The sequence below is a fragment of the Hoplias malabaricus genome, chromosome 11 (assembly GCF_029633855.1).
Source record: "Hoplias malabaricus isolate fHopMal1 chromosome 11, fHopMal1.hap1, whole genome shotgun sequence".
In the NCBI taxonomy this organism is placed as follows: domain Eukaryota; kingdom Metazoa; phylum Chordata; class Actinopteri; order Characiformes; family Erythrinidae; genus Hoplias; species Hoplias malabaricus.
Window position 1 is genome coordinate 35,089,706 of NC_089810.1, and position 26,821 is coordinate 35,116,526.

General features: G+C 38.3%; 2 protein-coding genes across 8 annotated transcripts in view; one reads left to right on the plus strand and one right to left on the minus strand.

The window, feature by feature from the left end:
* Nucleotides 1-9,037, plus strand: part of sphkap (SPHK1 interactor, AKAP domain containing) — an 82,569-nt gene extending 73,532 nt beyond the window's left edge. For all 6 annotated transcript variants that reach the window (XM_066684421.1, XM_066684427.1, XM_066684423.1 and 3 more), the window contains 4 exons: nucleotides 3,109-3,195; nucleotides 3,940-3,986; nucleotides 5,514-5,716; nucleotides 6,049-9,037. In XM_066684421.1, the coding sequence (XP_066540518.1) occupies nucleotides 3,109-3,195; nucleotides 3,940-3,986; nucleotides 5,514-5,716; nucleotides 6,049-6,195 (484 nt within the window). In that variant the 3' untranslated portion in view covers nucleotides 6,196-9,037. The remainder of the gene's footprint in view (nucleotides 1-3,108; nucleotides 3,196-3,939; nucleotides 3,987-5,513; nucleotides 5,717-6,048) is intronic.
* Nucleotides 9,038-9,432: 395 nt separating this feature from the next.
* Nucleotides 9,433-24,947, minus strand: daw1 (dynein assembly factor with WDR repeat domains 1). Of its 2 annotated transcripts, none has more exons than XM_066684441.1 (13): nucleotides 24,876-24,947; nucleotides 24,466-24,538; nucleotides 23,405-23,549; nucleotides 21,778-21,836; nucleotides 21,232-21,354; nucleotides 20,687-20,786; nucleotides 20,010-20,117; nucleotides 16,338-16,444; nucleotides 15,358-15,460; nucleotides 14,842-14,956; nucleotides 10,795-10,871; nucleotides 9,730-9,892; nucleotides 9,433-9,568 (listed from the first exon to the last, which is right to left on the minus strand). In XM_066684441.1, exons 1-13 carry the CDS (start codon nucleotides 24,913-24,915, stop codon nucleotides 9,534-9,536), a joined length of 1,248 nt encoding a protein of 415 aa, XP_066540538.1. In that variant the 5' UTR covers nucleotides 24,916-24,947; the 3' UTR covers nucleotides 9,433-9,533. The 2 variants fall into 2 exon arrangements, 1 of the variants encoding a protein (XP_066540538.1); XR_010804480.1 differs by lacking the exon at nucleotides 9,433-9,568 and adding an exon at nucleotides 12,903-12,987 and having other exon boundaries at nucleotides 9,755-9,892.
* Between the last annotated feature and the right edge of the window lie 1,874 nt (nucleotides 24,948-26,821).

The window sequence follows — 26,821 nt, forward strand, 5'->3', positions numbered from 1 at the left end:
ATTTATACATATATCTTGGCTTTTTAAAGTTGAAAATACCACCTGCCATTCACAGTGTCCTACTTTTACCACAGAGGTTCCAAGAGAAATGGTCCAAAAGAACTTAAAATTGAATCTTATTACTTGAATTGCATATACTCCCTCTCCTGCAAAACTACTTTTTCTTGAAGTATATACATTTGTTTTTTTTTTCTGATATTTTCATATATATTTTATAAATACAAACACCATTTACAGAAAATCTGGGACTCAAATCCTAAACTGAAAACAATAAAAAGACAGCATTTTAAATGTTGGAACTGAGAAAGTTTGATGTTTTTTTTTTTTTTTTTTTTTTTTTTTTTTTTTCCCCATTTGCCCATTTTTTTTGTTTTTTAATTATGAAATATTTCTAAAAACTTCTTCTTAACGTCACTCTGTAAAGGTTTGGGAACTGAAAAGACCAGTTACTTATATTTTATATTTATATAGAGTGTGTTGTACCCAATGATTCCGGCTAGGGTCCTGACCAACACAACCTGAAACAAGATAAATGTTGAATGAAAAAAATGAGTTTCAACATTTGAAATGTTTATTTACATATTGCCCAGCATCCCAACTTATTTAGAAATAAGGAAAATGTATTCTTTATATTGAAAATTAGTTTTTTCCTCCACATCATTCTTGAGCATTCTATTGGTATTTTCATTGTTTTATTTATGGAGAGGGAAACAAAATATACCAAAATCAGAGATATAAGGCTTTATCTTTAGAGACATGATGCATATTAAACTTGCCATTCTTCCTTAAATGCTGCCAATGGGTTTTATTTTTTATTTTTTTTTTCCAGAATCTGTATATGCTACAAGTCACTGGTGAAATATCAGAAATTAGTAGCAGTTAAGTGCAGAGTAAAGTGAGCTGATTTTTAGCAGATGTCTCTAAGTGGAATAGTACAATTCCTGTAAAACACTTCTCAGCCAATCAGATTGTGTGATCAGGACCAACAGTCTAATATATAAATGTAGTTCATGAACGTATGTTATAATTATGACCCCTGTGTGAAAATGTTAACTAACGTTTTTAAGTTTTCTTCTCTTCTAGTTTTAAATAAACATATGTTATATATTCACACAAAAAAGTACTTATTACATTCTGGCACCTGGTAGAATTTTAGATTTTAAAATGTTTACAAGATTGTAGATGTTTACAAAAAGTGTGTGTGTGGGAAGGATGTAAATCCCTGAGGGGAGAGAGGTTCCATTAGAATGACTGTTTCTGAGTGAATCAACCTGACAGAGCAGAGGTTTTACCTTACACACCATCAAACACATCACACACAGAGGAACTGCCCCACATACCCAAACAGGTGCTCTGCTCACTTCCTGTCCACTTCAGACAAGGCCAACTCTATACAACTATCTACTTTTCCATCAGAAAGTCCAATTTGAGTGTTTTAAAAGAAAATTATACCACAGTTAGTTCCGATCCTGCCATGTGATTGGCTGAGAAACGTTCTAAAGTGCTAATATTGCACAATAATTGCATTCAGACCAAAGCTCTTCAGGTATTAATTTGTAAAATACACGTGACCTAGCAATAACACTAGCGGTGGGGCGCCTAGGTATTTTCAACCATTGTGGAAGTGGTTCAGTTTCTGCTAGCACACCTCATTTTGACCAGAGTAAAGAGATGTGGCACAGTGGACTCATTATCTGCGTTCTGATTTGAAAACAAATGAAAAGAGCAAGGAAGTAAAAACAGAAAAATGCTATCTGTGTGGTTTCCGTGGCTGTGTTCAGAGTGAGATTGAGGCACATCTTTTATTTATCTGTCCTCCTTTCCCTATTGCTCTTGTTCACCAGATCAGCTCCAAAATACTCACTTTAAACTTAAACAGATTGGCATCATGTACACGTGTATGATACACCGCTATGATCTGAACCCGTTGTAAACAGTGGTTAAACCATGACGTTTATTGACTCTATCCATTTATCTCTGGCTCTAGCACTGTCCTGATTTAGACCAGAGCAGATCTGCATAACTCAACCTTGAATCATAGCAAAACCGGTGCAAATGCTGACCAGTTTACTGGAGAGGGCCAGTTCAAGATCCAGAGTTTGTCAAAAAGGGCAAAAAAAGAATGTGACCAAATGGAACCATATCCTTGATCTTTAAACCTAATAATAAACAGCGATAACAAACTGTGGTATAATCACAATAATACACTCGAGGTTCATGCTGTAACCTGAGATATTGGCACTAGTTATTCAGGACTCCTACTTTGGAGTTCTTTGGAGTTGAGTTGATGTAACAGAATTCATTGTTGTACTATTTATTTAACACACTTTATTTAATGTTAACTTCTATATATTTAATAACAACAGATTTTCATACTAAGGTTTAAGCCCCTAATCACTGCTAATTCACAAGAAACACTTACAGGCTACTTACATAATCATGCACCACCTCATGGCCCCTCCATTTGTTCGTTCACTCGCACTCCATCCTCTGCTCCCTTTCCTGTTGCGATTAGAAGGAAAATTCTGTCCTTTATTGTGTTTAAAAAAAATTGCAGAATGTTAATTATTTTGAGCAGTTACTATCGCTATGGCCAACAATTATTTTTGGAACAGTAGAAACTTTTGTGCGGTGGTTGTTTGGAGAGATTCAACTGTCTTGAATTTGCTCGTCCAGCATCTCTCCTGAAATGAAGTGTATTAATCAGGATTTTTTTCCTTTGAGAAGGTTTGACACTAGATGTTGGAACATTTCTGTGAGGATATTCAGCCACACAATCATTGAAGTCCAGTACTGATGTTGGATGATTATATCTGGGTCAAAATCACCTTGCAAAGTATTGAATGGAGCTCCATCACTCCAGAGAACACAGTTCTAGTGGTACACAGCCCAATGCTGGGAGGCTTTATACCCCTGTAGTTGACACTTGGCATTGGGCATGGTGACCTTAGATTTGTGCAATATCCCATTTCATTTCATGCTTTTCTATGAATATAATGTATTACTGTATGTGCCTTAAAGTAGTTGGAATCAGCCATTATAAGAGGTGTTCAAAAACCTTGATATTTATTGTATGTAACACTGAGTGTGTGTCTGTGTGTGTTACAGGAACGGAAACAGCAGTGCGTCCAGTCTTGGCGTGGCTGACCTTGAGGCTTTCCCAGAATGCTCCACTACCTCCTTTGTGCTAATCAGGTAACTAGCAGCACACAATAGGCTAATCACACTTTTGCTAGCCTCCAGCTCTGCAGGGGTTAATAGCAGCTAAGCTTTAGCCTGAAGCCTGAGATAACGTCCAAATACATTATGCCACATTTTAACTCATAAACAGATGAGCGCCAGAGGAAGGCTAGTCACATGAATTTAGTTTAAAAGCTAATGCTAAAAACAGCATTTTGGTTAAAGCTTGATTCCAGCTTTTACATAATATAACACTTCAGCACAGAAATGATCTCTCCTGTTTTCTACATTATTTGAACACAAATATTTTTTGCACTGTGTGAAACTTTCATGACAAATGGAGAAATAAAAATGCTCCAGAAATATTGGAATAAAGCTTCTTCATGCTGAAGTACTACAAGTGATGTAGTGAATGTAAGCATAGGTTTGATCCCTGGTGATAACAGTGCTATCTGAAAGTCCAGAAGTCTTAAGGAGAGACTCTCCCTCATCAGATAAAACCAGGACTAAACCAGAACTAAAAATAGTGGGATGTTTTTTTTGTTTTGTTTTTTTACAATGAAAAGGGAAATATCTATAATCTTTAATCTTTTAATCTTTAATCTTTTGTCATATTTTTGTTTACCAATTCAGAGCTTGATGGGAGGGATAAATAGTGAGTGCTGTGAGGGAATTGGAGCAGAGTGCTGAGAACACTGATTTTTATATATACATATATATATGTGTGTGTTTGTGTGTGTGTGTGTGTATATATGTTAGTGAGGACAGAGGGAGGAAGACAGCACAGAGTCCAGAACACACAGACGGTGAGTGAATGATACAGGCTTTTAAAAAACATTCATACACACACTAACAAACCTCTCTCTCTCTCTCTCTCATATTTTTTTTATTTATTTTTGCCTCTAAATCTCTAATTCTTTTTTCCTCTATCTTTTTCTTTCTATTGATACTTCTACATATTTACTGTTTATCTATTCTCTGTAAACCCTTTCTTTATTACTTTTTTACTTCTTTCTTAATCTGTCCATCCCCTCACTGAAGGTACAGAGCATACTCTTAGAGCCCTCCAAGCATTCAGCCTTTAACGTAACAACAGGGAAAGGAGAGAGAGAGAGAGAGACAAAGAAAAGAGAGAAACGGGAAGACAGAAAATGCGTTTATAAACAGGAGACAGAGAGAGGGAGAAAACCAGAGAAAGAAAGCGCTTTTTGAATTTGCCCACACAAACTTGCACATCAGAAATGACTCAGAGTAGAACAAAAGAGGTTTCTCTCTCTCTCTCTCTCTCTCTCTCTCTCTCTCTCTGATGCACACAATTACCCCCTGCTGTGAAGCATAAACACACGCTGAGTCTGGGAGGATTCAGAAATATTTGGACAGAAATATGAGTGGAAAGAGTGATTGTTTGAGAACGTATCACCTAATATAACCTTAAAAATCAAACTAGATTTTTAGTGATTTCATACATTCAGTCTTCGGAAACGTGTTTAATCATTCATAACAATGTGAGCTCATCTCTAGAACAAAGGTTTTTTTTTTTCTTTATTATGTTTTATTTATATTATGAATTTTTTAATTTATACTTTTATTATTACTTCTCTTCCTTTATTATTTCTGTAATAGCAATATCTTTTCATTTTGTTTATAATTATAATTTTATTTGACCATTTTGCTTTCATTGCTTTCATCTTGCATGATTTTTATATACATTTTATTGTCCCCACAAATAAAATGCACAAAAAGGGAAGCCACACAGACCGTAGTCCTGTTGCTGTGCATATTTTGATAGCCCCTTTCACTCTGTTCTTTAGTGGTCAGTACCTCCACAGCGCTACAGTGATATTGACGTGGTGCTGCAGCGCTGAGAATGATCCACCAACCAAATCACACCTGCTCTGTGGTGATCCTGAGGGGAATGATCATTTATAGAACAGAGTGAAAGGGAACGTGAAAGGTGTTTTACTTTAATCACAAAAGCCATTTTTACATTTGAACTCTGGGGAAAAATTGGCAGAATCAGGTCCGAACATATTCCAGAGTTGCCTTTTCACATATGTAGCACACAGATGGAGATTTCCAGATGCTGAAATGTTCTTTTGTGACTTTTACTCTGGAATAGGGCAGCTTCTATGAGAAACATCATAATACTCTGGAACATTATAGGCTCTATTCACACAGGGGCTTACTTGAATATTATCTGGACGTTGTCTTAGAGGGCTAGCAAAATAAAGTTATAGATTCTGGGTTACGGTGCATATGTGAAAAAGGCTAAATACAGCTACAGAGACTGAAAAATTGTTTCTCTTTCTCTCTTCCCCTCTATCCACACCAAGAGGTGACCTCAGGTTTGTCCACAGCGGGCAGTAGTTGTCAGAGGGAGATACTGTTGGTGAATTTTGATCTGGGTGTGGACAGAGTGGGCAGTGCAGACAGTGTGGACATGGAGTTAAGAGCGGCTCTGCAGTGGATCGCAGCTTCCGAGCTTGGCATTCCAGCTCTTTACTTCCGTAAAACGTATGAACATAGTCTTGCCAAGGTGAGTCCTCTGCACTTTCACAACTCAAGTTTGTACACAGCCCCTAGAGTGAACACTACTCTAAGCTGCAACAAACGTGAACGTTAGACGTTTAATTGTTTACACACAGCTTATGTAGTTTGAAAGCAAAATTTGGTTAAATACCGTTCATTTCAGAAATGGCTAAATATTTCTGGCATCAATATAATACCTGGCATCCCACTTATCCCAGAGGTTCCAGGAGTCCCCCACATTTTAACAGAGGCTCCCTGTCACCTGCAAAGTAGTTTTGGGTGAGATGTCTGTAATACAGGAAGTGTTGATTTTGTCCTTTACACTGTGTGTTTGTTCAGTTCCAGAGGGTTGTGCACCTGGCTGGTCAGAAGTGCTGGAAAGTTGGAGATCTTTTCGGTTTAGTGGTTCAGTTCTGTCAGCTTCAGCACGACCAACAAGAACCGGCTCTAGGTCTCTTCGACTGGCTCCTGAAAACACATCGCTAACACACACACACACACAAATAAGAACCAGCACTGGGTCTGTTATTCTGGCCTCACACCCCTGAAAAGAAAAGGTTGGTTTCTGTTTAGTTTTGGTGATTTTCCTGCTGAAACACACCTGCTTCAGCTCATCATTTATTTACCAGGTTTAGATACAGATTAGTTGTGAGTGTTAAGATCTGAAGTCTGAGACGTGAGTCAGTAAATTAGATTTGGACTCTCAACTCTCAAAGCTTATGATACTCAGTAATGGACTCCACATCTTATGACTCACATCATGGCCTTAATCCCTCTTTTTTTTTTTTTTGTTTTCTTTGTTTGAAATTCATTAATTTTCCTCAATTATTAATCGTAATTATAGCGTCCAGTTCCACCTTTTCACTGAATCTCTCCAATCGCGCACATGCCCCCAGCTTTGGGAGTGTGGACGAGAACACGTGCTTACTCTGAGACACGTGAGGCAACCCAACATTTCTTTTTCGAGATACCACTGACACAATGCCACTGAACAGCTTAGAGCTTGGAGGAGAACGCACAGTCCCCTGACCCATCACATCAGCAGGCAAATGCCTGTGCTGGCCAGCACCCTGGGCAGTGATGGGGAGAGGGGGCTGGCCTACCCACTCTTAGAGCAAGGCCAGTTTTGGTACTGGGCTCAGGTGGCTGAGACAGCACCAGGATTTGATCCTGCTACCTTTTGGTGATAGTCAACAGTAATATTCCGGATGACTCATGACTCGACTCTCACTTTAGATTGCGTGATTCGAGACTCTACGACTCAGACTTCAGATCAAAAGACCTACAACTCACAATGTTTTAGAGATGACACAGACACCAAAGCTGCGTCCCAGTCTAATTCTTATAAATGACACTTCACGGATTATAGAACTAACGCTTCTACACCCAGACTGTCCACTAAATATAAGACAGTAGGACAAATTTTTTAATATACAATGTACTATTTTAGTGTAGGAACCACAGTAACCTACACTGTGCACTACACAGTGTGGAGTGAGGTATTTGACGTTCAGCTGTTGGGAAAAAATTGGAGGACAGCTCCTATAGAAGTCAGCGTTGCAGCTTCAGCTTGGCATCTCGTCTCAGACCATGTATCATATGACACGCCACTCAACTCAGACCCCAAATCATAATCGTAATCATTTTGACTTTAGTCTGACTCCAAAATATTGATTTTTCAAATGTATTATTCTCAACTCTAAATCTTGATCTCTTTTTTATTGTAAGACGAAAGTAAAACTAAAACTGCCCAATTTTATTACAATTGTAAGCCTTTTGAACTTGTATTTTATGTTTCTAAGTTTGAGGATTGTCTGAACACAACATAAACAGCAGGAAAATCTCTCAACCGTGATGTAAACTGAACTAAACCCCTCTTCCTTCTGTAGAGCATCACTAAGGCTCCATATCCTTCACACGCATCACAAACCCTTATTTACTGATCACTGTAGCGTTAACCCTCCTCACCTGAACAGGTTTATCGTTTTTAACTTCTTAACGACATTTGATCTTCAATCTGTTTTACTCTCTCCCTCAGCACTCCTTTAACCCTATTTAAATGTATTCATCTGTCTATACACTGGTACATGCATGTAAACTCCTGTACACTTGTCCACTTCTAAGCACTCTGTATATCCTTCTTCACACCTGTATACACTTGTACATGTCTGTGTTCCATGTCTATATCCAAACATTCTCATCTGTATACACCTGTACAAGTCTATACATCTGTAAAGACACTTACCTGTCGCCATGCCTCTGCACACGTCCATATACACCTGTATACACCGGGGCATGGCTCTGTTCACCTGTAAATGCATTAATTCCTTACATACATGTTCACACCTTACACCCATACTCTGGACTTGCCTTTCCACACTGGTATAAAGTCTATATAGGACCAATAACATGCCTGTGTACTTGAATACAATGACACACACACACACTTGTACAGGTATGCATTAGTACTTGCCCGTATACATCTTTAAACACATTCATTCTATACACACCTGTATCCTATGGCTGTATACACCTGTCCATACCTCTGCACACCTGTACAAGTCTACAACACATTTATTTACACCTGTAAAGGATATAGGAACAACATCTTTCTCAAGCTCATCACACAAGTGTGACAGGAGATATTTTGTCCCTTTAATAAACTGCATGCCCCACCGTTTTGTACGCATGGCCAATCAAAACCTGCATACAGAAAACAGACAAACAATCAGCTGGACATTTAACAACCATTTAGCCTTGACATTTTGTAGACCGAGGATTTCTATTTCACAAGAAAAACATATTTCAGACGCATCAGGCGAGTTTTTATCACCAGAGAGTTGAAAGCCATTGTACGTGCATATGAGGTCATCGGATAAGATGGCTCATTATTAATACGTGTTTATAATGTTTATGAGTAAAAACAAAACTCCGATCCACATACAGAGCACAGAGAGAAGTATTTATCTAACGTTTACTTTTACAAACAAATACCACCTGTTTCTATCATACCTTTGGATCTGAATTGTGTGTTAAAAAGTTTCCTGTGTGAATACGAACACAAATTTAAAAAGGTTTTTATTTTCGCTAGATGTAAATAGTCTAGACTTCAAGGCACCTTTTGTGGGTTACAAATTAAAAGCCCTCATTTATTTCTTTTTAGCAGAGAGCCCTCCACACAAGCGTCCAGATTAGCGTGTATCAAATAGTATGGTAAAAAGTACAGTTCTTTTTTCGTCTTGTAAATTTGTCAACGTGAAAATCTGGTGTGTATATTTTTCTCTGCATAGTCATGTAATAAAAATAATAACAGAAATAATGGTAGTTAAGTGTTTTAATCTCAGCATCGAAAGCACACAAACCATCAAATCTGTGACTGTAAAACTGAATGTATTTTCAAAAGTCAATGAAATCAATAAAAATTACAAAACGTGATTTTGTTGTGAATTCTTTATTTATGCTAAAGAATATGGATACATCTCGAGTCTGTCCCAACAGAATTGAACAGAAGCTTAGCTCCACCCACAGGTTTGCTGTTCCACGGTTACTGTTGCTAGTTTGGATAAGATTTAAAGAACAAAGGCCATTTAACCAAATAAAAAAAACTGTTGAACACCAGCTCAGTTTGTATCACAGTAAATACTTTACAAAATTCACAGAGACGGCCCATAGGGAGAAGCTGATTCGTGATTGGGTTATCACTTAGAAAAATACCTAACCATCAAACTTCTGTACAACCTCTTCACCATCGTGTGTGGGTGTGTGTCTGTTTAACACTGTGATTTTCCTCTAATTGTAGTTTCCAGCAGAAATTAAAACTCTGCTCAGCGCCAGATCCGACAGGTATTATCTTTACTGCCTGGAGAGAGACAGAGAGAGAATGAGAAACAGAAAGAGAGAGAAGAGCATGTGAGTAATAGAAAATCTGAAAATATGTATGAGCTACTGACAAATAACGAAAATATGCAAATGCAGTTCTGTGCCATTATGTGAATTCCAGCTGTGTGTGTGTGTGTTTGCCTGTAATGATGGTATCTCCTGTGTAGTTGAATGAACAGGAGAAGATTTCGTCTGTGTGTCCATCCAGACGCTGCAGACAGGAGCCAGAGCTCACACTCCAAACTCGTGCTGTTTTATCAGCACTCGCCGTCAATACACACGTCCCCTGAGGGTTAAAACACACCTATACACACACATGGAGAGAGAGAGAGAGAGAGGGAGGAAGGATAAAACCCATTTATTTCAATTTAACCTGTTTTCCCTTATACAGCAATGTACACTCCCATTTAAAATGCCAAGCCCAACATGGGGAAGCATTAATTAACAACAAATATAGAATTACTTGTTACACAAAAGCTTGGTATGACAGTTTGGAGTACAGGAGAATGTTACAGAAAGTGAAGTACAGGAGAAACATTATAGAGCTACTGGAGTTAATCAATCAAAATGATAGGTGTCAAAAATGTACAGCTTTATATTAGTTCGACTGAGAAAGAGAGAGACTGAGATGTGTGTATGTGTGTGTATACCCGTGTGACCTATGTAGCTGAAGTGTGTGTTTGAATTAAAACCATTACAAAGGAAATAGAAATATTCTGCAGATTTAAAGAGAGTGGAAAGAGGTAGAAGAGGCAAAGGTTTAAAGAAAAAATAGCGGATTGTTAAACTGGAATTAACAAAGCAACAAATAATAAAATGCAGAGAAAAAGAGAAAGTGGGACACAGAAGGAAAGATAAAGAAAGATGAGAGAGGAAGAGGGGTAGAGATGAAAATAAAAAAGATGACATTTGAAGTGTAAAAATAAAACGGGGAAAAAAAGTGTGATGACGTTGTCATGACGACAGGCGTGCGAAGGATTTGGAGGTGTCATTTAGGAGAGGAGCGAGGGATTTAAAGAGACAGAGTGAGAGAGTGTGAAAGGAGGAAAGAAGACAGGTAGAGATAAACAGGAAGTAAGTGATGGACAGACAGGAGTGACAGGAAATGAGTACCTGCAGATAAATGGGGGGGAGAAAGGAAGAGACAGGTAGAGAGAGAGTGTGAGAGGAAGAGAGGGTGAGTGACAGACTTTGTGTGATGTTCACCTTTGAGATCTCTCCTTCATGACCCTCTAGTTTACACACACACTCAAATGTCTGTGCATTATACACCCTCGACGTTCCTAAGAACACACACACACATCAATTAGTCGTAGTTTTTTTTCTGCATTCTCCATTGTATCAGCAACCACATATAGATGCACTTTGTAGTGCTATAGTTACCGTAGACCAACTGTTGCTCTGTTATTATCATATAATTGTTATCGTTATTCCCCTTTCAACATGTTCTTCAATGGTCAGGACCCCGGAGAATTTACTACCACAGAGATAATTTTAATTGGGTGGGGTACCTCCCCTACGTTCAACTGTATATGGCCTGACAGGTATATCCTACATTTTTATTGGCTATGTTCATAAAAAATAACTTCCTACACCCACCCCCCAGCCCCCCAAACACACACTCTCTAACAACCACACACTCCCACACACACGCAGAGCTTCTGTTTCATTTTCTACCTTGCCTAACCTCTCCTTGTATGTGCCACAAGCTGCACTGTAGTGTTAGCTTTAAAGCTGTTAAAGCAAAGTAAGAGATTCTTATGTAATTAATTGATTAATTAATAATCAAACAGCGCTGGGATATTATAATAAAGTAAAACGAAGTTTCCTCTAGCCGATTTTTCATGCAGATCACACTACACATATACCTCCCTTCCAACAATTACTCCAAAATATATTGTTGTGATTACATTTTTTAATCCCTAGACACTTGTCATATAAATATAATTCCATTGTGTTAATCTTACATTGATTAAATATACACTATTAAAAGCTTCAGTCCTACGAAGGGACAATCTGATTAATCATGATTAACTTCAGCAAATTGTGCATTTGATGAGTTCTTTTTTAAGCTGATTGTCAGCACTTCTTTTCAAGACAAATGGACACATTTTGGCCGAAGTGAAAGGCAAGGAATTGGGCTTTGTGTGTGGAGGAGTCCTCACTGTTCTCAAGAAAAGCAACACTGAAGGAAATGAAGAGCCTCAGGAATAATTTGACTACACACCTCACTTCTTTCCAGAAAGACTTAACAGGAGCTGAGCAGAGCGACAGAAGCAAGTGTGTGGTGAGTGGAGTATCATGCCACAACATGATATGCATCTATTCAGACTCACCAACCAATCATCATGTCCCACTAAGCCCACTGTTTTGTAGACAACAGAATTTTTTTAAAAACTTACCCACATACAAAACTGCTTTGATTTCTTTCTGTTTTTTTTCCCAAAGTGTGGTTAACAAATGTTGTATAAAGCACTGAATGCGGCACAGCTTCTAGAGGCCCACTCTGCTCATTTGATTTAATTTAATTTAATGTAAACATCTGGCTAAAAAATCGTAAAATTCCAATCACTAATATATAGTAATTATATCCAATATCTACATTTAGGCAGTGACTGTAATTGCACCCTTATCCCTCATTAATATTGTGCAATATAATCGCTGTCCAAAACATGTATCTACAATTTTGTTGATTTTTAGTTTACATCATTTGAACCCAGCAGCTGTCCTTCATATCATATGAAAATTTACTCATGAATGGACCAATAGAAATGCTCCAAAATTAGATTAAATCAAATCTTTTTATATTTACTTCCTCTCAAATTTATGAACGTTTTTTCCTTCTCCTGTAAAGTTACTATTTTTGGACAGCGATGATATACCAAGGCACCATTTGGTTCACTATAAAGTGCTATAAACCCATGTAAATTCAAATGCTGTCCAATGCTTAGAGTGTGCTGTGGAAGAGTGTAGACCCCTCATATCATGCTCGAATTCAACTTTATGATTTGGACACTAATAGAAAAATAGCCTACATCCTCAACAGTGCCTTAAAATGTGAGTAGGACACATTTAGGTCACGGCCTTGGGATCTAATGATACATGAAGTTATGTTGCTTTTAAAGACACTGTTATATTTAACATTGAAATGGATTAAGCAGGAAAAAAAAGATGATGATGAATTGAATATAAAATATTAACAATAACTCATATTACCATGTACTGTACTGCTTTGGCAACATAGGTCTTTGAATCTGTTATGCAAATAAAGCATATATGAGTAAGAAGTAGAGAGAGGGAGAAAAAAAACAGACCCAGAGGGAAGAGTGGTGCGATGAGAGCATCTTAATGGAGAAGGCAGATGACAGAGTGGAGTGAAGTGATGGAGAGAGGACAGAGCTATGGGGAAAAGAAAAAGGAAAGGAGATGAGTGACTGATAAAAGAGAGAGGGAATGAAGAATGAGGTGCCTTTTTTAGGGCAACGGTCAAAAAAGGACAGGAAGAGTTTATTTAATGTGGACTTTGAGGATGATGTAGGTGATGACAGCAGTGATAACTGATACAATTCGTGATAATGGTGACAGTAATTATCACAATGAAATAATGACGACTGTGATAGTTATTGTTATAATAGTGATGACAGTAAAGGATTGTAATTAATGACTGTGATAATAACAGTGACAGTGATTTCAGTTAATAATATTGATGTTGGTATTAATGATATTGACATTAATAGTGTTGATAGTACTGATGACTATAAAATGACTGAGGTTAATATAATAAAAGTCTAATAACATCTGAAATGATGACAGAGGCAATCATAGTAAACACACTGTAATAATAATGATTATGATGACTAATGATTATTAGTTATTCGTGCTGATCGTGGTTAATATGACAGATAATAATAGTGATTAAAGAGATTATAATGGTAATGAAAACTGTAATGACTGATAATAGTGATGACTGTAATAATATTATATTAATAAGACCTGAAACAATAACTGATAATAATACAGATGACAACAACAATGATAATACCAGTGATGACTGATGATGATGATAATAGCAACGAATGTGATTAAGGCAGTGATAGCAGTAAAGACTGATATGATAATAACTGTGATTATAGTGATAACTGTAAAAATGACCGTGGTAATGACACCTGTAATGACAGTGAAAATAGGGATTATCATGAGGATGACTGATAAAAGCTGTGGTGATTATAATATTAATTTTGATCACAGTGGTGATAACTCTGATAATAACTGATCATTTTCATGAGCCAAATTTAACTTGGTGACTAAATTCTCTAAATGGTCAGATTCATTAAAATTTACTTCAGATGATTTTATTACTTATAAAAACATCAAATTTGAAACATGAACTATTATTCCTCGTTAAAAAAAAAGCTCCCAGTTCCCGTTGGAAAAATACGTGAATGCAAGATTTTATCTGACTATTACTCTATGATTCAATAATTTATTAAATGATTTCACATATATTATGAGTGGGAATTTAATCATTTACAGGTGTCCAGGGGCATCATTAGACCCCAGATTACAGCAGTAAATCAAAGGCATTCATCAAATTTGTACAAAGACATTATATAGACATTATTTACTTGTAAAACGAGCATTGATTAAAAAAAACTGAATATTAATCATGTTTATTTTTATTTCTACAAGAAAATGCATATTTTAACAGAATGCAATTAATACAAAATTCTTCATTTCTCCATGGCAGAGTAACACCCACTTTATTTTTAAATCAAAGTAGTACACAGGCTTTTTTATGAGATGCACTTATGCCCTTATGACTGATTGGTGGGGTAGTGCGTGCCCCAGTTAAAATAACTAGTCTACAAATGCCCTGCAGGTGTCTTTATGGACACCTCATACAATGAGATATAAACAGAGGTGGCAAATCTAAGTCGCTAATGTAAAAGTAAACATCCTTTCCAAGATTTCACTACAATTGCTTGCTAATCACTACACGCCAGCATCAGAGAGCAGCTGAAACAAAATTGTGGGAAGTACTTTTAATATTTGTACCTGAATTTGTCACCTCTGTATATAAATTTGTTTTCAGACGTCAATGGGTTTTCTCCATTTTGACTGAATAGTAAACATGTAAGGCTTCTATTCCAACAGAACTATTAGTACACTATCGATGAACTTTAAACTGCATGTGAATATTGTCAGTGATAATGAAGGGAATATTAATGATGATGAAGAGGAAGCTTTTCTCACCATCTGCTGAAGCTGTGGCAATGAGTTGACCAGTGAAGTTAAAACAAACATCCAGCACTTCATCATCGTGACCAGAAAGAGTCGCTAAACACTGCCCATTACCAGTGTTCCACACCTATAAACACACACAGAGACTTGTATAACTTTGATCAGTCTGTTACACAGTACCCCGAGCACACAGAAGAGTCATAAATCATCTTTTATGATCTTGTATTAAAGTCAGAAGAAAATAGCTTTGCTTCAGTTTGTTCTCCTTCGAGGAACATAGCTGTCTGTAGAATAATTAATTAACAACATGACTCAGAGAGAAAAATACAAAGAACAAAGGGAGACAGAGAAAGTTTTCCATTTCAGTTTCTTTTCTATTTCTATTACAAAAAAACAGCGGGGAGGGAGGCAAAGATTTTAATTTCCAGCTAAACTTTTTAATCTATTTCTAAGATTAAGCTGAGACAGATTAAAACAGAGGTGTGTGCGTGCGTGCGCCCACTATCAGGCTCGGAGAGAAAAACACACCTTGCAGGTTTTGTCCATTGAAGCTGTGACGATGAGAGATGAATCCCAGTTGAAGTTCACACAGCTAATCTCTCCTCTGTGGCCTATCAGTGTGTGTATTCGCCTTTTTACACACACACACAAACACTTTTACAATCAGCAAAATAGTACACAAAAATGTGGGTACAAAATATAAGTGAGATATTGGCTAATTTGGAACTTTGGCAGTGTCTATTAGTGATATACCAGATGTTATGACGTGTGTGCAAATATAGGTAAAGTCAGGCTATTATGATAAATCACACAACCTTTTCATACATGCTGCCTGCTAGTAGGCTGTCATCTGCATTTGTCTTGCTAGGGACAGCAGGTTTACAGACCACGGCCAAGGAGGCAATGGCGTAAACGGAAAAGGAGTGTGGCAAACAGGCAGGGGTCCATGCTTAACTAAACACTAGCCTGGTCCTTCCCTCCATCTTGCTGTCTAAATTCTGCTCTCCTGCACAATCAATAGGACTACCTCCTATTCCAGCAAACTAGCCAGCTTTGAAACTGCTTAGAACAGTTTAGAAACTGCTGCGTTTGTGTTTTCAATTAAACTTGGCCTATTGACAGTGTACTGGACTCCATGATTCAGCTGGACAGTCTTGTCTCGTTTCACACCAAAAGAAATGCAGTAAGGTTGGAGTTTGCAACTGTTAGCTGTAGGCCATTTTATTGACAACAAGAATTCCACACTATGTTCATAATGGTTTAAATGTGGAATACTGTACTGTTTCTTCTATCTCAGTACCTTCTGCATTCACCTGTGTTCTAAGCTTCCTGCTGCAACCTAACGTACAAGGTATGTTTGAGTGTGTTTGCACTTTCACACTTTACAATGTTGTTACTTTATGTTGCAATATGGTCCTGGAGGAACACGGTCTTGTATGATTCAGATGTGGATTCCCAGGCACACTGAAGAATAAAAACAAATGTAAAGGTGATACTGAATCACTCACTTTCCTGAAGGAATGTCCCACACACTCACAGTGTGGTCAAAAGAACCAGTGACCAAACAACTCCCCACTGTGTTAAAGGCTAGGGAAATTATCTCAGCGCTGTGACCCTAGGAGACAGAGATAGGGGAAGGGAAAGGGGGACGATAGGGAGAGAAAAGGGGGTTGGGGAGAAAGGGAGAAAAGCGAGATAGTGCGCAAGAGCAATGAGAAGAGGGAGATGGAGGGGGGGGGGGGGGTGAGAAAGGAGAAAATTAAAGTAATCATTCTTCAAATGAAGTGTTAACATAAAGGACGTGTTAAGTTTTCATCTACTAAAAAAAAAGAAGAGAAAATGGAGAAAATGTTAATTTCCACTGATTCATCTGAGTCTGAGACTAATTCATAATTTATATTCACAAAGGATAAACTGGAGACTTAAGCTGAGTAATGGAGCGCCACACACACACACACCCTCCCTCCATCATCGCACATGCTATATATTAACACATTCATATCCATTTACACATATACTCCATCAACAGATCTCCTTCTACACAGTCACATCTGCCTTATTCCTCCGACTGCTTTGTCCTCTCCATCTATCCTATCTGCAATATCCCTCTATCTATCCCATCAACAACATCCATTCACTCATCTATCCCATCTACAACATCTCTCCTACAGCGCCAGCCATCCCATCTACAATATCCCTCTATCCACACCATCTACACCATTGCACACCAACCCTCTCCCTGCTCCTAGGCTTGGGTGATAAAACAATAGTGATATGTATCATGACAGACATGTCATTAATAACCATAAGAAAAAATTTTCATTCAGCATTTGATATTTTCACTTAAAGGCAGTCTGTGTTTCTGGAGAACTGCTGTTCGCATAGTAAACCAACTCTCCCCATTGTTAGTATTTATTCAGAAGCTCTGCATCTTTTAAGGTCGAGCGGAATGTTTGAGTAAGAAACCAACCGTAGCCTGTGGGTGGTTAAATTTGAACATGTCTGTAAGTTTTAATTCGCTGTTTGAATTACCACAGAAACTCATTTGTAACTCGAGTTGTTTAATTTGTTATCATTTTTGGTCTGTGTTTACTTTCATGCAGTTAGCCATTTCTCAATTTGGAGTCAGTTCCACCTAATTGAAATAATCTGTAACTGCACAACTAAGTCAATATTACCCACCAAAGGAGCATGTCTTTTAATTATTTTCTACTTTCGGTTCAAACACCTCCAGATTAAGCTTCTCGACCATGGCTCAGTGACAGAGGCACAGAGAGAACTCCTGAACCAGTGAACAATGTATTTAAATTCATCAAATTCAAAATACCAAGATAGAACATAAGGAATATGCAACTGTGGCTTTATGAATACACATAAACATGCTCCTTCCACCCTGGCTCTCAGCCAATCATATCCCTTTATAATAGAATGTGGTACTTCCATCAATTAAATTTTCCAATCAAGAGGACATGAACCACGTCCCAACACCAATCCATCACTTCATATACTCTGACTACAAAATCTTTACCACTGACGCTATCTTCTTCACACACCGAATCTGTATTTACACCATAATCTAATCCATCGAGTGCCTTGCGCCCAGTGATTCCGGGTAGGCTCCGGACCCACCATGCCCCTGAACTGGATAAGTGGTGATAGACAGTGAATGAATCCATCTAGTAGCCTGGCTGTATCAGAGATTCTTCAACTTATTAGATGATGGCACCAGTGTAACATTCAGTACAAAACAACAAAACACATCACCACAATTTCTAAGCACAAAGTGACACAATACACAAGGGAAGAGGTGCTCAATTATTCTCTAAATGGAGAGAGTGAGTGATTAGCTGAATTCATTAATAAATTCATGGCTGGATGGATGTTCACTGAGCACAGGAGTGATACAAATCACTAAAGAATTTAAAGCACCAAATCAGAGGAAAACAGAGATGTTGGGAAATGGTGCAGTCAGTCATATTTACCACGAAAATGAAGCTGCACAGAGCAGGGCCCCTGTATGGGAACCACCATGTTTAAAACAGGTTTAGTACAGAATCTCTGATACATTCAGGCCTCTATGTGTCAGGATAGTGGCTGTTTTATAACATGAAGAAGAATCATTAGAGAAAATGACAGATTGCTTCATTCGGTCATTTATGTTTCAAGAATTTAACCAATATTTAACAGTTAAATAAAAGCATTGCTACAACACTTACATGTATTAGATATTACTGATTTACACCGTTTAACAAAAGCATGTGATTGCTTTCTTGAGCATAATTAACCGGATGTGAACAGGGCTCAACCTACAGGGCTTTCATTACTTAATTTGAATATTTTAGTATTGGAATTTTAATCACATTTCTATGGTAAAAAGTAAAACTAAAAAATATAATATTTCCCTAATCACTAGCTCTAGGCATTTTCTTATTTCCAGATCAAGGTACCTGTCATTTTGATGTCATTATTAAAATATACAGGGTGGGCCATTTATATGGATACACCTTAATAAAATCCGAATGGTTGGTGATATTAACTTCTTGTTGGTGGCACATTAGTATATGGGAGGGGGGAAACTTTTCAAGATGGGCGGTGACCATGGCGGCCATTTTGGATCCAACTTTGTTTTTTTCAATGGGAAGAGGGTCATGTGACACATCAAACTTATTCAGAATTTCACAAGTAAAAACAATGGTGTGCTTGGTTTCTGGTGCAACACCTGAAACTACGGATACTGGAAGCCTGTGCTAGCATTTCTCCTGTGGTGTTGCTATCAGTGGGAGAAGAGGGTTGCATTGACAATACAACACAATGGGCAGCACTTTGAACACATTTTATAAGTGGTCAGTAACTTGTAAATAACTCATGAAAGAATAAAGTTAAGTTAAAACCAATGTTTAAGCACCATTGGTTTTTTGTGAAATTCCCAATAAGTTTGATGTGTCAAATGACCCTCTTCCCATTCAAAAAGTTGGATCCAAAATGGCCGCCATGGTCACCACCCATCTTGAAAAGTTTCACCCCCCTCCCATATACTAATGTGCCACAAACAGGAAGTTACTATCACCAACCATTCCCATTTTATTAAAGTGTATCCATACAAATGACCCACCCTGTATATATGTAAATATAGGTGAATCACATATCAGGGCAAGATTTTAAGCTTGACGTTTGAGTGCAGCAGTAAGTCTCAAGGGATTCTCCTTCATGTTATGAAACAGCTGTTATGCTGATACCTTGTAGCATGGATATATTAGATTCAGTACCTAACCTATTTTAAACATGTTTGGGACCTGCTTTGTTGAGCATAATCTAGTTTATTCAGGGACTACAAAGCAATTAGATTCTTCACCTCATGTGTTGTACTTAAATAAAAATAGAAAAATACTAAATATTGCACATATGTATTCATTCATGGTCTATAGCCACTTATCCTGTTCATTGTTGCAGTGGGTCCTAGAAATACTGGACGCCAGTCCTTCACAGGGCGTATGATTGGTAAATTTTTGTAAAAATAGTATATAAAAATATATATATATAATTTTTAATCACTTTAAAAATATTGTTGCTACTTTTTTGGGCAGTAGAAATGACTGAAAGCTCCTTTAAAACATGGAGGAAGAGGATAATATTGTCTTAGGGACTATAACAGAGATGATAAAAATAGAATAAATACTCACAGTTAGAGAGGACACCTCCTCACCGCTCTCCACATCCCATAATTTCACTGTAGTGTCCATGCTGCCTGTGGCGACCAGCGTACTCTGAGGATTAAAGGCCAAACACACCTGAATGGGAGGAAACACATACAATTACATGATGTTACTACCAGACATTTACAAGGGTTTGTTTACACTGTACCAACATTAAATCTTAGAATTTGCTGTCGTCTGTAGTAAACACACCAAAAGTGACCAAAAGTGTGTGGACACCTCCTACAACATTTTATTCTAAAATATTGTTCCTCTTCACTAGATTATCTGTCTCAACTCTCCTGGAATGGCTTTCCACTAGATGTTGAAAAATTGCTGTGAGTATCTGGTTGCATCAAGAAATGAGGTTAGGAAACAATGTCATAAACAACGCCAAGGTAATGGAAGGAGTACCATCACTCTGGCTAACACATTTTCACTGCTCCACAGGCCAATGTTTTTACCACTCGGCTGGATTTCTGGGCATGGTGTACTTAGACTCATGTACTGCTGGTTCATGTTTTTCTGTAGTGATTATACAATAGATGTCAACAATAATTGAAGTGTAAAGTGGCTGAATTCCTTCAATAAAAGGGATGGCTGTATGTGTTTGTACATATCGCATATGTTTCCATTATTTTAGAAAATACCAAATTAGTACGTACTATTTCTGCAGTGTGCCCTCTAAAGGTGTAGAAACATTTCCCTGTCTCAGCGCTCCACAACCTGCATGTTTTATCAAAGGAACCTGTGGCTATTTTATCCCTGAGAGAGAGAGAGAACACAGAGAGAATAAGAGGCAGAGAGAGAGGAGGAATACAGAGAGGGAGAGAGAGTGACAGGGGTGAGATGGTGTGAGACAGAAAGAGAGGGGAGAGATAAAGAGTTACTGAAAGGTTTACTGTTATGACTCAAAATGACAAATGCTCTCTCCATATAGACAGCCTGCAGCTGTCAAAACCTGCACACAGACATGAGTGTGTGTTGTGTGTGTATTTTAGGATTTGAATTATTTAAATGCAGTCTTATTCTAACACAATGTACTTATGCATTCTACTACCTCAAACGTGTGTGTGTATGTATATGTTTATATGCAAAGTGAAGGTTTGCATTTAGCAGATTAGGGTCTGACCCAGGTAACCACACTATACCAATAAAAGCATCTGCCAAATACTGAAAATGTGTGTGTCTTTGTATGTGTGTATTATACCCGTATGGATTATTAAAAGCGATGGCATAGACGACATTCTTGTGACCCTCCAGAGTCCACAGCTCCTCTCCAGACACTGTGTCCCACACCTTGCAAGTCCGGTCATAACTACCTGTTATAAAACTAGAGAGAGAAGGGGGCAGAGAAAGAGGGAATCAGTTTGAGAGCAATCAACAGAGAGCTCAAGAGGGAACAGAGAAAGAGATTAGGTTAGCAATGATGTGAGGGGGAGCAGCATGAGACACAGACATACAGACAGAGAAAACGGAACATGGAGATGGGGTAAGGGATGGAGTGTGGGAGAGCGCAAACGGTTTGAGATTGAGAGAAAGAAATAGAGAGGTGGCAGAGGATAAAGAAATGAATTGTATAGACTTGAGAGTAAATGAAGAGGAATTAAGATTAGATGATGAGAGTTTAATCCAAATCAATTTAATTAAAACAGAAAGAGAGAGAGGAAGACCTGGAGATTGCTGTGGAGTGGAGGAGAGAAGAGGGATGAAAAGAGAGCGAGCGGCAGAACATGAGTGTTGGAGATAAACTCACCTCGACCCTGATTTATTGAAGGCAACATTTGTCAGAGGCAGGATATGAGCCTGGAGCACCTTCACAGTGAGAGAGGAGGGGGAGGATGGAGAGATCGAGAGAGAGGGAATGGAGGGATTGAGAGGTATACAGAGAGAAACAGAATGGAGGGAGCGAGAGGTAGAAACACCAAGAATTAGAGACCACAAAATGAAGAAATTGAGAGACAACTGATGTTCTGTGGAACACTCCCCTCTCACACAGTGTCATCTTAAATTATCTTAAAAATAAATAAGTACAAGAAAAAGTGTGTGTGTAAATGAAACAAAAAAGCAGTAAAACCTTTGGCTCAGCAGTGTGCGTTAGCTGAATTCTGCCACAAAGCAGTGCTCATCATCACACAGATGAACAAGATATTGTGAGAGAGAGAGGGGATGTGAGATAGAGATGTCTAAGTGCATTCATTCTTTTCCCTTCTTTTATCCTGTAAAATCCTTATAGAATCACGCAGCATTTGTTGTGCCAGAAAAACACAAAAATATGTATGATATGCTACCACCTGCTGGACACAGTTAGAAATGTTTTTAAATGTGAAGTACTCTAACACATTCACTCACTTATCCATACCCACATTCAGGCACTCTCTAATCTTACTTTGTTGTCTGTACCTTGCTACTAATCATTTTATGTTATGAATGACTCCTCTATTGTTTTCTGATTTGTTTTATTGATTTCTTTGTCAAATTTCAACCTAAATTTAGTCAGTGCCAATTTTCCCTGTTGTCTATGACTCATCATTCATTCATTATCTGTAACCCTTATCCAGTTCAGGGTCGTGGTGGGTACAGAGCCTACCTGGAATCATTGGGCGCAAGGCCTATGGTGACACATACTCACCTACGAACACTTTTGAGTGTTCAATCCACCTACCAACGTGTTTTTTGGACCATGGGAGGAAACCCACACAGGGTGAACACACCAAACTCCTCACAGACACTTGCCCGGAGGAAACCCATGCAGACACAGGGAGAACACACCAAACTCCTCACAGACACTCACCCGGAGGAAACCCACGCAGACACGGAGAACACACCAATCTCCTCACAGACAGTCACGCGGAGGAAACCCATGCCGACACAGGGAGAACACACCACACTCCTCACAGACACTCACCCGGAGGAAACCCACGCAGACACGGAGAACACACCAATCTCCTCACAGACAGTCACGCGGAGGAAACCCATGCAGACACAGGGAGAACACACCACACTCCTCACAGACAGTCACCCGGAGGAAACCCATGCAGACACAGGGAGAACACACCACATTCCTCACAGACAGTCACTCGGAGCGGGAATCGAACCCACAACCCTGGAGCTGTATGACTGTGACACTACCTGCTGCACCACCGTGCCGTGTTGTCTATGCCTCCCCAAATCAAACACAATACTGCAACTACACTGCAACCCAATGCGCATTGAAAAAAAAACATTTAATAAATTATTTGCAACATCAGCATGCAGGCCCATGTGCTGGTTGACGGGGAGATGAACGTGACTTTCAGAGATATGTTAAACAGTGTAGGGTCAGATGAGTTTATGTGGCATCATTTATGGTCAGGTGTGGTGTGACGGTCAGGTGTGTTTACCTTAAACAGGTAGAACTTTCGCTGTTCCGGCTGGCTGAGTTTATCCTGTAATTTTTTGATGAGAACCTTCACCTGCTCTGATCTGGAGGCAGTGATTAATGGCTCCATTTTCCTGATCTCTGACACAACCTCATTTACATCACATCTGGTAAAAACACAGGTTATATCAAGGATGAAAATGATAAATTAAAGTTATTAAACTAATAATCTGGTGTTAGGTTTTATTTTTTATTTGTTTGCATTTAATAAAATATTACTCACTAATAAACTAAAGTAAAAGTCACTTGAAAATACTCAGGGCATGTGCAAAAATATCAATAATTCACTTAAGTACACTATGGGCTGGTTTCCTCAACAGGGATTAAGCCTAGTCCTGGAAGCATTTTGAATTTTGAATTGTGATTTTCTATTGAAAGTAGGATGTAGTCTAGGACTAGGCTTAAATCTTGTCTGGTGAAACCACACCTATATTCCCCACACCGTTTATGAGTGAATTCACCTGTTTAAGCTGAATAACTGACACCATGTACTATTTTATGGGTCACGAGGTTTGATGCCAAATGTGGGCTAAAGGGCTATAAAGAATGAGGCAGCAGAGCTCTATCCAATACCTTTGGGAGTTGAAGTTGTATTTGTGATTTATAATTATCACCAAAAAACAGAACCCGATCCCACTAAAGTTTATTTGACTGAATGCCATTAAATCCTCACAGCAGTGTTCCAATATCTAGTGTAAATCTTCCCAGAACAGTGAAGAGTGTACAAATTATTGATTAATATCCTTCCATTTATAAGATACTCTGGAGGAACAGGGAACCAGAAACATTTAGGTGTGGTTTCCCAGACAGGGTTTAAGCCTATTTCTAGACAGCGCAACATTTTGAATTGTGATTTTTCAAGTGAAAGGGGGATATATTCCAGGACTAGGCTTAATTCCTGTCTGGGAAACCACCACATAGAAATATAGCATACGTTTTTTGAGTAAATGTAAAACTGTTATTGTTGAATATTGCTGATTAAATAGAGATTTGAATGTGTTTAATCAAGAAAATGAAACTTACTCTGGAGTTAAGTCCAAAAGGTCAATGGATTTTGTTCTCTGCTGTCCTCCTTTCTCATAGTCAAGAATTATTCCTGAGGACAGAAACAGGTTTTAAATGTTGTCTTAAACTGAAAAGGACAAAACCAGTGTCACACAGTCTTAAATTGTTCTGAAGAAAATGTGGTATCGTACATTCTTTTATATTTGCGATTCACGGACCAAATACGCTCTTTTTCATTGCAGGTTTTAGTGTTAGTTGCTGTAATGTCTCTATCATTAGACAAACAAGCAACTCGCGTAGTTTAAGAAGATAAAAAAATCATAAAAAGTACACGAATAAAAGCAGCACGACACTTTAAGTAATTTTAAGTAGCGCGTTACTAAAAGACCTACTACTAGCGAGCCCTAAAAGACCTATATAAACGTTACCTGGAGGATAATAGCGAATGTGAAGCCGCTTCAGTCTCATTTTTTCAGTTACACACTTTTATCAACACACCGTTACCATGGAGACGGAGTCTGCGCGCTGTGTGCGCGTGCGCACAAAATAACACAAGTAGGCTAATTGTTATATTTCCGCTTTACTGTCTTTATTATTTAGTATTGAGTTAAAGCTAAAAATATAACTATACAAGTAAGAGCTAAAAGAAGTTTGTTTGTTCTTTCAAAACGTAGGTACTTCATTCATTCGTCTTCCTGCCACTTAGTATATAATACATACTACTAATAATAAAAGCAGTTAATTTATTTACTAAAAATATCCTTAATGTCATATCATAATGTCATCAACTAGGATGCCGGTTAATGGCATTTGTGAATTTGTGGATTACTTAAATTCACTTAAAACTCTCTGGGTCAATACTTTTCCTCCTTTAGGTCTCTGTCAGAACAGAAACAGTGTATAATAAAAAAGATACTGTGAACCCAAAGCAGACTGGGCTGATTTAAATTGTAATTTTTTCAACTGTACTTTTTTAGAGAAACTTTGGTCAATTGTAGTTACAGTTAGGGCAGCACAGCTCGAAGGCCTGACCACCAAAACAAGTTTATTGTGTGTGTTAGACAACTAGCTAGTAGGATAAACTGATTCTGATATGTTATTATTTTCAGATGACCTGCATCTACTCTTATATATCAGGGCTTTATTTACAAAATGAACAGAATTTTAAGATCTTCCGAACACTGGGATATTTTTTTAAATCAGAAATCTACAGAACAGCTCCTAAATGTTTGGATATTTATTCTCATTCATTCATTCATTATATGTAACCCTTATCTAGTTCAGGGTCGCGGTGGGTCCAGAGCCTACCTGGAATCATTGGGCGCAAGGAGGGAATACACCCTGGAGGGGGCGCCAGTCCTTCACAGGGCAACACACACACAGTCACCTTCACTCACACACTCACACCTGCGGACACTTTTGAGTCACCAATCCACCTACCAACGTGTGTTTTTGGATCGTGGAAGGAAACCGGAGCACCCGGAGGAAACCCATTTAGACACAGGGAGAACACACCACACTCCTCACAGACAGTCACCCGGAGGAAACCCATTTAGACACAGGGAGAACACACCACACTCCTCACAGACAGTCACCCGGAGGAAACCCACGCAGACACAGGGAGAACACACCACACTCCTCACAGACAGTCACCCGGAGGAAACCCACGCAGACACAGGGAGAACACACCACACTCCTCATAGACAGTCACCCGGAGTAGGAATCGAACCCACAACAAATATTTATACTGATTATCAAAAAAAAAAAAGGGAAAAATAGTCAAAATTGCATTTCTTAATCAAGAGGAAAATGCATATATGCAAAAATACAGTGTCCTTCTGCTGCTACACATCAGATGTCTTTCCCTATAATGTTATATGCACAGGTTCAGGAAAGTTAGTGGGGTCATGATTCCAAGTACTGATCTGATAATTAGTGAATGAAGGACAAAAATATTCATGAAAATGGAGAAATTAAAACAGAAAATTGAACAAGCTAGTGAGGCACTAGGGAGCCCAGTGGAAAAGCATGGAGCACAAAGATGAGGCACGAGGAACTCATCAGTGAGGCACAGAGCGAGTGAGTGAAAATAAGTTTGTTTTGGGGTTTTTAACCCAAAAGAAGAGGAGGAGGCAAGACAAATCTAATGTATCTGCATATTACATACGACACAGCACTGAATCAGAAAAACTACCTCATGTCCTCAAACTTAGGCAGATCACACAAACTGTTTTATTTCAGTGTGTTGGTTGATAGGAGACCCTCATATTAATGTAATTTTATTTTCATAATATTTCCCCTTTATTAAGATAGAAAGGATCTGCAATCGTGATATCACATTTATAATAAAGTGTTGGAATGTGGAATAAATTCA

Excerpts from the sequence above, each read along its gene's own strand:
- daw1 (XM_066684441.1), bottom strand. The coding sequence starts at position 24,915 with ATGAGACTGAAGCGGCTTCACATTCGCTATTATCCTCCAG. Across the intron at positions 21,355-21,777 it reads TTCAATAAATCAGGGTCGAG|TTTTATAACAGGTAGTTATG; the intron begins GTGAGTTTATCT and ends TTCTCTCTCTAG. Across the intron at positions 20,118-20,686 it reads GAGGGCACACTGCAGAAATA|GTGTGTTTGGCCTTTAATCC; the intron begins GTACGTACTAAT and ends CCTCCCATTCAG.